At 42.8% G+C, this 14,006-nt stretch overlaps 1 protein-coding gene across 1 annotated transcript in view; it reads right to left on the bottom strand.

Moving 5' to 3' along the window:
• The window catches only part of EIF2A (eukaryotic translation initiation factor 2A), a 138,280-nt gene extending 125,951 nt beyond the window's left edge, over positions 1 to 12,329 (bottom strand). Inside the window, exons 1-2 of the mRNA XM_082248882.1 lie at positions 12,244 to 12,329; positions 2,698 to 2,767 (exon numbers count right to left, since the gene is read on the bottom strand). Coding sequence (XP_082105008.1) covers positions 2,698 to 2,767; positions 12,244 to 12,271 — 98 coding nt within the window. The 5' untranslated portion in view covers positions 12,272 to 12,329. The remainder of the gene's footprint in view (positions 1 to 2,697; positions 2,768 to 12,243) is intronic.
• Positions 12,330 to 14,006: the final 1,677 nt, after the last annotated feature.

Genomic DNA, 14,006 nt, shown 5'->3' with positions numbered 1-14,006 from the left:
GTGATGAAATGCCCAACGGGAGAGCTTGATACTGAAAGTGTCAAGTTTTCCTCCCCTCCTGGATGGCAAAACTCAAACTTTTGATGGCTGGGATGAACTGGGACATGAAGGAAAGCGTCCTTTAGGTCGAGGGTTACCAGGAAAGCTGCTTGTGGGAGTAACAGTTTTACTGAAACGATTGTCTCCATTTTGAACTTTCTGTAGAGGATTGTCCTGTTCAGGTTTTTCAGGATTAAGCAGTTTCAAAAAGTAAGTGTATTCAAAAATTCAGTTTTCTGCGTTTTGAATACATGGATGTGCAGTGGAGGGGTCTAGGGTCTTTTAGACCATCAATCCCTCCATGAAGAGTACCTGTCACTGCATATTGCTGTCACAAGGAATGTTTACATTGCTTGTGACAGCAAAAAAAAAGTGATCAGATTTTTTATTTTTTTTTAAAAACCTGTGTTAAAATGAAAAATAAATAAATAAATAGGAAAAAAAATGATTTATTTTAGCCGCCCCTGTCGCCGTGAGCTCGCGCACGAAAGAAAACGCATACTGAAGTCGCGCCGCGATCGCCAGAGCGTGAGCAATAATTAAAAAAAAAAAAAAAAGCTACACTCTAACTCTAAACTGGTAACTGTTAACAATTTTTAAAGCATCGCCTATGGAGATTTTTATTGACCGTAGTTTGTCGCCATTCCGCGGGTGTGCGCAATTTTAAAACGTATCTATTTACTCGGTGTGACATCATCTTTCACAATATACAAAAAAATGGGCTAACTTTACTGTTTAGTTTTTTTTAATGCAGTGAAATGTGATTTTTCGTAATTTTTCCCAAAAAAATGGCGTTTTAAAATACTGCGTGACAAAAAATTTTGCAATGACTGCCATTTTATTCTCCAGAGTCTTTGCTAAAAAAAATATATATAATGTTTGGGGGTTCTAAGTCGTTTTCTAGCAAAAAAATACTGATTTTAACTTGTAAACAAAAAGTGTCAAAAATAGGCTCAGTCTTAAAGTGGTTAAACTTGTGTTAGCTGCAGGAGGAGGAGCCTCTCTCTCAGGTGACCGTCCTGGAGGATGACAGGGGAAAAGTGTTTTTTTAACTCTGTGTGTATGGGGCCATAGACAATCACCCTTCTGCTTTTTTCACCAAATGGCAGGTATCTCTCAGCTGTACTCTTGGGCTGCTACAGCAGTTGAGTGGAGAACGCAATAAATGAGCTCAAAGGTAAACCCTGTTTATGAAGTAAATCCTTCATATAACTTGTCAATATCGTCAAAATATTGTCAAATGTATCAAAACACATTAACAGTGTAATTTAACAATTTATACAAAACAAAATGTCTAAAATAGTTAATCCATGTGCACTGGTAACAATAGATGATGCAGCTAAAACCAGTGGGGTGTATTTACTAAAGCTGGAGAGTGCAAAAATCAGGCTCACTTTTACATAGAAACCAATCAGCTTTCACATTTTATTGCCAAAGCTTAATTGCACAAGCTGAGGTTAGAAGCGGATTGGTTTCTATGCAGAAGTGAGCCTGAATTAGCACTCCATTGTGTCAAACCATACATGCCCCTAAAGGTCACTTCAGAATAATAGCATGGGAGCCTTGCTGATAGAACCTTGGAATGTCAAAAGCAAACTTGTTTGTGGACCATTTATTTACAAACCAGGCTCTACCTTTACTAAGCCCCCGTTCACATGCAGGCGACGCTACTTCGCACCGCGACCTCGGAGGTCGCGGTGCGAGCAGCGCGCCGCGACCTCGGAGCGGCCGCCACGGACTTCATAACATTGAAGTCTATGGCGGTCGCCTCCTGGTCGCCCCAAAGAAGCTCCGGACCCTTTTTCTAGGTCGGAGCGACTTGTGTCGCTGCTATTAGAACGGGTCCGCAGCTTCCCTATGGGAGGCGACCTGCGGCGACCTGTGAGGCGACCAGGTCGCCTCACAGGTCGCCCTAGTGTGAACCGAGCCTAAGAGTTCAGTTTAAAGTATACCTAAAGTCAAAACCTTTTTTATAAGTTTTAGGGAAGGATTAGAACATCCGTCAGGTTTTTATTGCTATCTGTATCTCCTTTAGGTAGATTCACCCTCTCTATTTATCCTGTTTACCATTATCATTGAAAGTAAAAGAAAATCCCAAATTTTTGGTTGTCCCCAGAAAAGAAAGAGGGGAAATCTTCCAATGGGGACACTAGTTCTTGTAAAATGCGAGTCCCTTAATTTTCAGGGATTTCCTCTCATTTCCTGTTTGGCTATGGGATAGGAAGTGAAGGAAAATCTCCCCAATGGGACAAAGGTGGCTAAAGTAAACCTTACAGGGCTTATAAGCCTTCCTTGCTCTATCCAAAATGGGTCTCCCTCTACTATGTCTGAAAACCTAGCGTGCTGCATGCAAATGCAGCCTATTTAAAACCAAGTTATACACCTCAAAATGAGCAGGTGGTCACCAACTGCTGAATCTGACGTCAGCTGCATACCACATACAATACCCATTCAGAGTGTATAAGAGCTTCTCATATTTTTGTCCAATTTGAACTTAGCACACAGAGTAGAGGGGAAGCTTCCAGAATACGGAATAAAAATACTTTTTGCTTACAAGATGTCAATGGATAGAATCATCAATGGTAAAAAAAAAAAAAAAAAAAAAAAAATTATTTACTATTAAGGGGAAAAAAAAAAAAAAAAAAAAAAAAAACTTACTTCTGAAAGGAGTCATGATTGGTAAACTTTGGAGGCCCCTGGATCAACTGGATTCCGTCAGAACCTCTGACTATGGAGAGAAAAACAACACAATCAAGATGCCAGTCATGTAATTACATTTAGCAAACATTAAGGGCTCTTTCACACGGGCGATCCGATCAGATCCGCCTGTCAGTTTTTTAGGCGGATCTGATCGCATCCTCCATGCAGCTCTATGGGGCAGCGGATGTCAGCGGAGACATGTCCGCTGACATCCGCATCCGATCCTGTGCGTGAAATCTGGACGGATGGAAACCCTATTTTTCCATCCGTCCAGGGGATCGGATCTTATGAGAGCGGACAAGCGGTCCGCTCTCATACGATCCCCCATAGAGGGCAGCGGGGGCTGAGACACCTCCCTCTCCGCACTGCAAGCGGAGACGGAGCTGTCATCTGCCGGCTCAGCGGGGATCGCGGATCGATCCCCGCTGAGCAACACGGATCCGCCTACGGAGGCGGACCGTGTGAAAGAGCCCTAAGGCCCCTTTCACACAGGCTTTCCGATCAGGTCCACCTGTCAGTTTTTCAGGCGGACCTGATCAGATGCTCCATGCACCCCTATGGAGCAGCGGATGTCAGCATTGACATATCCGCTAACACCTGCTGCAATGTGGTCTGTCAAATCCAGACAGATGGAAACCCTATTTTCCATCCATCTGGAGGATCAGATTGGATTAAAATGGACAGGTGGTCTGTTTTCATCCGATAGGGGAGAGCGGGGATCTGACAGGTCTGGCTCAGCAAAGTAAGTGGAGACGGAGCTGTTATCTGCCTGCTCAGCGAGAGAGGATCGGCGGATCGATCCCCGCTGAGCAAAACAAAGTCCGGAGGGTGGAGAGGCCATGTAAAAGGACCCCAAGAACTAGACTTGTGAATTATATAGCACTTAATAGGCATTCAGAGGCCTTTCTTCCATTAAAGTGGCACTCCCAGTAAAGGATTGCTAGTTTAGCTTACATTACCATAGATCATAGTGAAGGGTCAAAGACTGTTAAGCAGAAACACGGATCTGTTTTCCTCCAGTCACAGCATACCCCCCCCCACAGTTAGAAAGCATGCCCTAGGAGCACACTTAACCCTTTGACCCCCCCCCCCTGATGTTAACCCCTTTCCTGCCAGTGTCATTTATACAGTGACAGTGCATTTTTTTAGCACTGATCACTGTATTGGTGTCACTGGTCCCCAAAAAGTATCACTTAGTGTCAGATTCTTTCCGCCACAATGTCGCAGTCCTGCTAAAAATCGCTAATCGCCACCATTACTAGTAAAAATAATTAAAAAAATAAAAAGTCCATAAATCTATCCCAGTTTGTAGACGCTATAATTTTTGCGCAAACCAATCAATATAAGCTTTTTGGGGTTTTATTTTACCAAAAAATGTAGCAGAGTACATATTGGCCTAAATTGAAGAAGAAATTTGATTTTTTACATTTTTTTATTGAATGTTTAGGGTTTAGGGCTTTGTTGTTTATAGCGCAAAACGGAAAGGTGATAAAATACCACCAAAAGAAAGCTCTACTTGTGGGGAAAAAAGGACATACATTTTATTTTACAATCCCCCCATGCGCCTCATACAAAGTCCCACACCTCCCACCTCTCTTACATTTTATTTGGGTAGTTTGGCATGACTGGGCAACTGTCACTTAAAGCAACGCAGTGCTGTATTGTAAAAAATGGCCCATCAGGAAGGGGGCAAAACCTTCCAGGGTTGAAGTGGTTAATAAAATATTACAGAGGTTTCTCCCTTCTCTATTCTATCCAAAATGTTTTTTTCACCTGCAGGGCTTCAATGAGGAAACTGACAGGGTCTGCATCCCTTTCAACATTATTTTCCTTTGGGAGTGTCTACCAAAAACATGACATTGTTGTTGCAGGGGATGCTCAAAATCTGACTTGTATCTTAGTGCAGGCTTCTGGGAAAATCAGTGAGCCAATCACACAAGCAGGAAATTACATATCTGGAAGGGGTTCTGTACACCAATGTTTCTCAACTTCAGTCCTAAATTACCCCCAACAGGTCATGTTTTCAGGATTTCCCCCATATGAAATGACCGAATCACCTGTGCAAAATTATGGAAGGTCTGAAAACATGACCTGTTGGGGGTACTTGAGGACTGGAGTTTAGAAACATTGCTGTACATCATTAATGTACAGAACACCTTCATGTAGATATATTGCATTTTACAGAGAATTACAGCGCTGCAGATTGAAAAGGACTTGTGACACAATTGTATATGCTCTAATATTTTTTTACTTGCTATTTTTTTCCCCACAAAAGTGGAGTTACCCTTTAAGAAATCTGAATGGAATGCGACAGGATCCCAACCATACTAAATAGATTTTGGGTTTACATACACAAAGGATCACACTTGTTCGTGTGAGGAAGTGGAGAGGGTGCAGAACATAATTGGGATGTGGGTCTACTTGAAATGATTTTCTATTGTTGCTCAATTCCAGACGTGTCTCCTATTTGGCAGCAAGCATAAAGGGAAGTGAAAGTCTACCACTAAGCCTGGGTTCACACTGCTGCAGTGCGAGACACTGCATGCAAAGGCAGCACATTCCCGTGTGAATTACATGCAGTGTCTCTGGGGTGCGATTTAAGCCATGGATTTTTATGGCTCAAATTGTACTGCATTCGCACCAAAACTGGTGCAGGACCCTTTTTTTGTCTGCACCAGAATCAGATTGCATGGGTGTTCACACCCAATGCGATCTGAATCTGCAAACCGTGCTGCGTTTTCCAAACCAATTGCAGGGTGTCATTAACATACGCTCCGCAATCAATTTGCATGGACCAATTGCAATTTGGATGTGTGGCCAAATCTGTAGCAAATTCATACCGCATCTAGTGTGAACCCAGGCTGAGGGCTCCCTCACACCATGTCTATGCAGATCAATGCAGGCTCAACACAAGAATAGATTCCTTTTTTTCCTACAAACCTGGTTCCCACCATAATGTACATAAAAATACATAATGTCTTCATTATTATACTGTGAAACACATTGCAGCCTGTCACAGCTCACTGTGGTGTATAGAGTTGGCTGAAGTGCTGCCCTAAGTCAGTGGCCCTCAACCCTGGTCCTCAGGGCCCACTAACAGGCCAGGTTTGCAAGATAACTGAAATACATCCCAGGTGATACAATTTGCTGCTCAGTGATTGCAGTATTCTAGTTTGCATCTCCCCAAGGTAATACTTAAAATCTGGCCTGTTAGTGGGCCCTGAGGACCGGAGTTGAGGACCACTGCCCTAAGTCACTGCAATAAAAGTTTATTTGCTTCAAGTGGTAAAACAAACTCACATGCAGTAGAAGTTGGCATCTTTCTTTTTCAGCCAGCTTTCATACAAAAGTGATTAGGGTCAATGTAGAACTGCTTGATTATGTTTACAGTACCATGAAAGTGATTGGTTGGTTCTACATCATCCCATATCATTTTTATATCTTCCTTGATTTAGGCCCCTTTCACACATGCGGATCATTCATTTCAACAGTTCAGTCACATCAAGACGGATGAAGTATTTATCAGTTTTTTTTACATCCACTACCAATGCAAAAACGGATGAAAAACTGTCCATTTGTCAGTTTAGGGCCCTTAAACCACTTGCCTACTGGGCACTTAAACCCCCTTCCCATCCAGACCAATTTTTAGCTTTCAGCGCTCTCACACTTTGAATGACAATTGCGCGGTCATGCTACACTGTACCCATATGAAATTTTTATCATTTTTTTCACACTAATAGAGCTTTCTTTTGGTGGTATTTAATCATCTCTGGGTTTTTTATTTTTTACAAAAAAAAAGAAAAAAGGCAGAAAATTTTGAAAAAAAAAAAAGTTTCTTATTTTCTGCGAGTAAATTTTGAAAATAAATAAATTTTTCTCCTTCACTGATGTGCGCTGATGAGGCGGCACTGATAGGCTGCACTGATGGGCACTGATGAGGTGGCACTTATGGGCACTGATGAGGAGGTGCTAATATGCCGCACTGATAGGCGGCACTGATAGGCGGCACTGAGAGGTGGCACTGATGGACACTGATGAGCACCAGAGATGTATAGTAACGAAGTAGAACTACTTAAGTACTGTACTTAAGTACCGAAATGCGGTATCTGTACTTTCCTAGAGTAGAATTTTTTTCTCCTACTTCTACTTTTACTTCACTACATTTTTTCGATGATTTCGATACTTCTACTCAAGTATTTTTTTTTGTGCTGCATAGTTACTCGTTACTTTTAAAAAAATTACCACTGCCAGAACAGTAGATGGCAGGTTGCATAAAGCTCAAAAAAATGTGTATAATGTCATTTGTAAATCAGCGCATATGAAAATAAAGGCTGTGTATAATAAAAGCTGCTATACCAAATCTTTCCAATAAAAAGAAAATATGAAACAAACAAATAAATGGTGCTTCAGCGCTTAAAGTGCATCAAGAAACTACTAACAAACACAGGTTAATCATTTGAATAAATCATTTGAAATAATAAAAAATAATATGATGTTCAAACTTTTGACTTCTTTCTTTAATAACTATATAACACAGTACTTGTACTTCTACTTTCAGTACTTGAGTAGAAATTTTTTTTCAAAACTACTGGTACTTTTTACTTTTAGTACTTAAGTAGCAATTTTTTTTAAAAAACTACTTGCAATACTTAAGTAAAAAAAATGTTGAATACTTTAGTACTTCTACTTAAGTAACTTTTTCTGTGAGCACTTCCACTTCTACTCAAGTCACTTTTTGATCGAGCACTTGTACTTTTACTCAAGTAGAAATTTCGAGTACTTTATACAAGTCTGATGAGCACTGATGGGCAGCACCATCAGTGCCCACACTCAGTGCCCATAGTGCTGCCAGTCAGTGCTCATCAGTGCCTAGATGAGCAGGCACTGATGGGCACTGACTGGCAGCACTATGGGCACTGATGGCGGGCACTGATGGGGGGCACTGATGGGGGGCACTGTGGGCAATGATGGTGGGCACTTTGTGCGTTTCATTTACCTTGTGTAATCAGGGCACTGGTGATCAGTGCCCTGATTACATACCTGTGTGTCCCCGGCGGCTGAGCAGCTCTCCTCCTTCCTCACACTGCAGTCTCCGTGTGAGGAAGGAGCGCTGGCGATGAAAGATGATCTCATATGTTTACATATGAGATCATCTCTCATCGCACGGCCCGATCACGTGGTAAATGGCCGCTGTGATTGGCCATTTACCACAATCTGTGATTGGCTGTGTCCAAGGGACACGGCCAACACAGATTTTCCCCGATGCGCGCTCGCGGGAGCGCGCGGGGAGCATGTGTCTGGGAGGCCGTTTAAAGACGGCCTCCCGAAAATGTGGGTCCGCGCTGCAGCCGTCTTTCGGCTATAGCGCGGACCGGAAATAGTTAACATAGGCTTTCCACCCGGCAGACTCAGTTTTGCTCAGCGGGGATCAATCCACCGATTGACAGGTCCGTGTCCGCTCTCTGTGCTGAGACAGACCTGTCAGATCCCTGCTCTCCTCTAAGGGAGATTGGATGAAAATGTACCGCCTGTCCCTTTTCACCCGATCCGATCCTCCAGACTGATGGAGTCCATCTGGATTTCACAGACAGGACTGGATCGGATAGCAGCGGGTGTTAGCGGACATGTCACTTCTGATATTTGCTGCCCCATAGGGTTGAATGAAGCGTCCCGATCAGGTTCGCCTGAAGAACTGACATTCAGACCTGATCAGAAAGCCCGTGTGAAAGGACACTTACTCTGATTATTGAACTTGGAAGTGCTTTTAAACCAGTTGTGTAAAACAAAAGTAGTGCATGCAATAATTTTTTCACACCGTATCAGCACTGAGCAGAAATAGTGACGGGCTCAGGGATGGGAGAAAAATTACAGGACGCTGAACTGTGTCTCTCCTTCCAGCAGCTGAAAACTGGCAGGAGAGATAGAGGGGAAGAAGCCGGCCTTCAGCTGCTGGAAGAAGAGACACCGTTCTGTAATTTTCCTCCCATCCCGCTACACCATTCCCCCTGTGTACCCCCTTGTCGGTGGTCGGTGATCCTGAGAGGAATATCTAATAAGTGTGGAGGGCATCTTCTGAGACCATAAAGAGACAGCGGCAGGCTGCAGTGACACCGGCACATTAGAATCTCACCCAGCTCTGGCGCCTATTGTCCATGTGACTTCATCCAACCTGGCAGCACCGCCTTTTCTCGTCCACCCCCACCCCAGAGCCGTGTGGGAGATGTAGTTCCGTGGGGGGGGGGGGGGGGCTGCAGTGTGGAGGAGATACACCTCATATAGAATGGCCGGTCAGGGTGCGCTCTTGTTCCTCATGTGCCCACAGAGAGGCCATAGGTTCACCATCACTGCCCTAGATATTCTCCCATTCCCAGCCAGTGTATATTATTAGCAGTGTTCACTGTATTAGTGTCGTAGGTGATGTCAGTGGCAGTTAGTTCCCCCTCCGCCAGCATCAGATTGCCACACTGCTGCGGTCCAATTAGACATCGCTGATCACCACTATTACTAGCATAATAAAAAAAATTAAATTCCAGTGTGTGTATATATATATATATATATATATATATATATATATATATATATATACACATATATATATATATATATATATATACACACACACTATAGTTTGTAGACACTACAAACCAATCAACATACACTTATTGGGATTTTTTTTAACAATGACGTAGCAGAATACATTTTGTCCAAAGTTTATAAAGAATTTTTTTAATTTTTTTATTGGGTGTGTTTTGTAGCAGAAAGTAAAAAATGCATATATTTTTTAATTTTCAGCCTTTTTTCGTTTATTTATAAAACCCAGAAGCGATCAAGTACCACCAAAAGAAAGCTTTCTCTTAGGTCCTCTGACAGACGCAGCTCTGGAAGTTTCTTCACTAATAGGTTATGTGAGCCCTCTTCAGGAGAGAGTGCACATAACCAATTAGTGAAGAGACTTCCAGAGCTACGTCTGTCAGAGGACTCAGAGAAAAGAATTTTACGGTAAGTGCTTACAAAAATTCAATTTTCTCTTACGTCCTCTAACAGACGCAGCTCTGGAAGTTTCTTCACTAATGGGTTATGTGCGCCCTCTCCTGAAGAGGGTGCACATAACCCATTCGTGAAGAAACTTCCAGAGCTGCGTCTGTCAGAGGACGTAAGAGAGAAGGATTTTATGGTAAATGCTTACAAAAATTCAATTTTATTTGTGTAAAAAATATATAAATTTAATTTGGGTACAGTGATGCATGACTGCGCAATTACCACCAGTTAAAGTAGCACAGCGCTAACACCCCGGTCAAATCAATCGCAACATTGAAATCGTGCTACTTCAAGTAAAGTAGCACGATTTCAAAGTACCATTTCAGTGCCTTGGAAGACATCTGTGCGACTTCATGCACAGATGTCTATGTAAGTTGCACCTGAACTTGCAAAAAGTAGTGCAGGAATCCATTTTTTAAATGTACATTATAATTGAAAAAAAAAAAAAATTAAATGTAACCCCATTACCATGCAAATGTGTACGGCACGCATGGCCCCAAATTGCTCCAGATGCGAAGGGGGTTTAACTACTTCCGGACCATCTGCGGCATATATACAGCCCGACTGCACCTGAAGCATACATACTGCAGGAGATGTGGGGGGCATGTGGCCCTCCGCCGCTGGGACCCGCCAATTGTTTGGCAGAATAACAGAATGGCGGTCTGCCTATGTAAGCAAGGCAGTTCTGTCACAGGGGAAGAGAGAGATCTTGTGTTTCAGCTACAGATTTCTCTTTTCCTTTAGTGCATCCACTCCTCCTACAGTTAGAAAGTAGGGATCGACCGATTATCGGCACCATCGATATATCGGGGGCGGATATGCACTTTCCCCAATATATCGGAATCGGCCTCTGAGGTTACCGATATTGCCGATATTTTGGGAAAGTGCTTTTATTTACCGGAGTGATGCCTGCAGCTAGAGGCATCACTCCGGTACCGGTGTCCATAGCTGACGGTCGGCTGTCTTGTAATGACAACCGATGCAGCGGAGAAGCCACTCGGCTGTCATTACAAGGAGCGGGAGGGGACGTTCCCCCCCCCCTCCCGCCACATTCCGTGACTGGCCCTGGTCTCCCGTCCCACTGGGAGACCTGGGCAACCTACCTGCACGGTCGCCAAAGACCCAATCAAAGCCGTATTCGGCTCTGATCGGGTCTCCATGTAAAAACCCGGACGTGATGTCATGACATCACTTCCAGGTACTCGGCGGCAAATTCAAATAACTGACAGCATTCCAAACAGCCAAACTTGCGGTTTTTGCTTTTTATTGCCGAGAAGGGGTTAAGGTCTTTTAGACCCCCAGATCCCTCCACAAGGTGTACCTTGGAAAAAATAAAAATGTTTTTACATGTCCGAAAATATCGGCCGATATCGATATCCGATGACCAAAATATCGGTATCGGCATTAAAGAAAACGATATTGGTTGATCACTATTAGAAAGCTCTCCCTAGGACCACACTTAACCCCTTGATCACCCCTGTCGTTTACCCCTTCCCTGCCAGTGTCATTAACACAGTAACAGTGCATTTTTTTTTTTTTAAGCACTGATCACTGTATTGGTGTCACTGATCCCAAAAAAGTGTCACTTAGCAGTGGATTTGTGCGCTGTAATGTCGCAGTCCCACTAAAAATTGCTGATCTTCGCCATTACTAGTAAAAACAATAAAAATTCCATAAATCTATCCCCTAGTTTGTAGACGCTATAACCTTTGCGCAAACCAATCAATATACACTTATTAGGTTTGTTTTTAACCAAAAACACGTAGCAGAATACATATTGGCCTAAATTGATTAAAAAAAAATAGTTTTTTTTTACATTTATTTTATTGGGAATGTTCTACAGCAGAAAGTAAAAAATATTGGGTTTTTTTCAAAATTGTGTTTTTTTTATTTATTTTTTTTGTTTATAGCGCTAAAAATAAAAACCGCAGAGGTAATCAAAGCTCTATTTGTGGGGGGGGGGGGGGACAGCACTTTTATTTGGGTACAGCGCTGCATGACTGCGCCATTTTCAGGTAAAGTAACGCAGTGCCGTATCACAAAAAAAAAAAAGCCTGGCCATTAGGGGGGGGGGTAAAACTTTCTGGAGCTGAAGTGGTTAACAAAAAAAAAAAAGAAATGAAACATGGCAAGGTGTCAGGACCACACATCTCAGCGCAGAGCAGCGATCACACATCATAGCACATGCATTGGTGGGAATAATAAGAAAAGGCCTTGTAATGAAAGTAAAGCTTTCCATGTAATAGCCCTGCCTGGATCATCCTGCACAGGACTCCCTCCAGCCGCACATGCTTTGCTCTGAGCAGTGCTGTCAGTGCAGGTGACTAGAACACGTGTCCTATGTGTGCTTCCTCTGAGGATGTACACCACACCGACACCACAGCCCGCTATCACAGAGCTCATTGCTGACAACACGACCACCCTCCCAGGTGTCCACTATAACTCCATAATACAGAGGACACAGACCTGCCAGCAGCGGTATGGGAGGCGCCATGTTCAGCCGGAAAGGGACTGCTGACGTCAGAAAGACAAGGAGGAGCTACAACTTGATACACGTACCCCTTACCGCCGCATCACTGGTCACTGTATAGAGCAGACACATCCGCTAGTGTCCTCTGGTATCCATCCGCCGTGAGAGGCGGGGCCTGCTGTAGAAGACAAGTGTGACGTCATCCTGTCACTGTGGACGTTTTACATGTTACAGGGAAACTCTTCACTTCTCTGTTGGCCAGAGGAGAGACTTTGCTGATTCAGTCTTAGTTATATGACACACTGCATCAGACCGAAGGAATGTCAAAACTGGAGCAGCTGACAACCAATCAGCTTCATCTTTATTCTCTGGATTCTTTTTTGTTTTAACATTTTTTCTATTTAATCACTTCTGGACCAGAAGGTTTTACCCCCCCCCCCTTAACCTGTTCTCGACCGGAAGGTTTTCTCCCTTAATGACCAGGCCATTTTTTGCGATTTGGCACTGCGTTGCTTTAACTGACAATTGCGCGGTCGTGTGACGATGTACCCAAGTAAAATTGATGTCCTTTTTTCCCCACAAATAGAGCTTTCTTTTGGTGGTATATGATCACCTCTGTGATTTTTATTTTTTGTGCTATAAACAAAAAAAAAGCGACAATTCTGAAAAAAAAAAACAATATTTTCACATTCTATATACCATTCCCAAAACAAAATGTAAAAATCAAAATTGTTCATCATTTTAGGCCTATTTATATTCAGCTACTTATATTTTTGGTAAAAAAAAAAAAAACAATAAGCGTATTTTGATTGGTTTAAGAAAAAGTTATCACGTCTACAAACTAGAGGAAATATGTCATTTTTTTTTTTTTTTTTTACTAGTAATGGCGGCAATCTGCGATTTTTAGCAGGACTGCGACATTGCGGCGGACAGATCGGACCCCTAACTGACATTTTTGACACTTTTGGGGGGGCCGATGACAATACTACAGTAATCAGTGCTAAAAATATGCATATGCACTGTTACTGTAATAATGACACTGCAGGGAAGGGGTTAACCCAGGGGCTTTTACTTTCTGCTATAAAACACAGCTAATAATAAAATGAAAAAAACTTTTTTCTCATTAGTTTAGGGCAATATGTATTCTGCTACATATATTTGGTAAAAAAAAAAAAATGCCAATAAGTGTATATTGATTGGTTTGCGTGAAAGTTATCGCGTCTACAAACGATGGGATATTTTTATGAGATTTTTATTTATTTTTTTTTTTTTTTACTAGCAATGGTGGCCATCAGTTATTAGCGGGACTGCGACATTTGGGCGGACAAATCGTACACCTAACTGACACTTCTGACACTTTTTGGGGACCAGTGACACTAATACAGTGATCAGTGCTAAAAAAAAAATGCACTGTTATGCCTCGTTTCCACTGAGCGGAACGGTTCGGGTCGGTACAGTTTGGAAGGGTTAGAATGGTCCGGTCTATTCAGGTGCGCGTTTCCACTGCAAGTCGGGCGGACAAGGGACCATGCGGGGTTTACACCAAATGAGGTGTTTGTTTTGCTCTTTCATTTGACGTGAGCATTGATGGTTTCCAGTCTGCCAATCAGTGGACTCTATCGTGTGACGCCAGTAGCTCCGCCCTAACCGTACAGTACCATTTCCTATGGCCCTACATCTGAAGCAGGACCAGGAATGGTGCGGTTTGGTTTGGTTGTATGGGCCACTTTCATAATGGAAACACCCAAAAATGCGTACC

Source organism: Pelophylax lessonae (assembly GCF_965119305.1).
Source record: "Pelophylax lessonae genome assembly, chromosome: 3".
Lineage (NCBI taxonomy): Eukaryota > Metazoa > Chordata > Amphibia > Anura > Ranidae > Pelophylax > Pelophylax lessonae.
The sequence above is the reverse complement of the archived record's forward strand: the minus strand, read 5'-3'. Positions and strand labels throughout refer to the sequence as shown.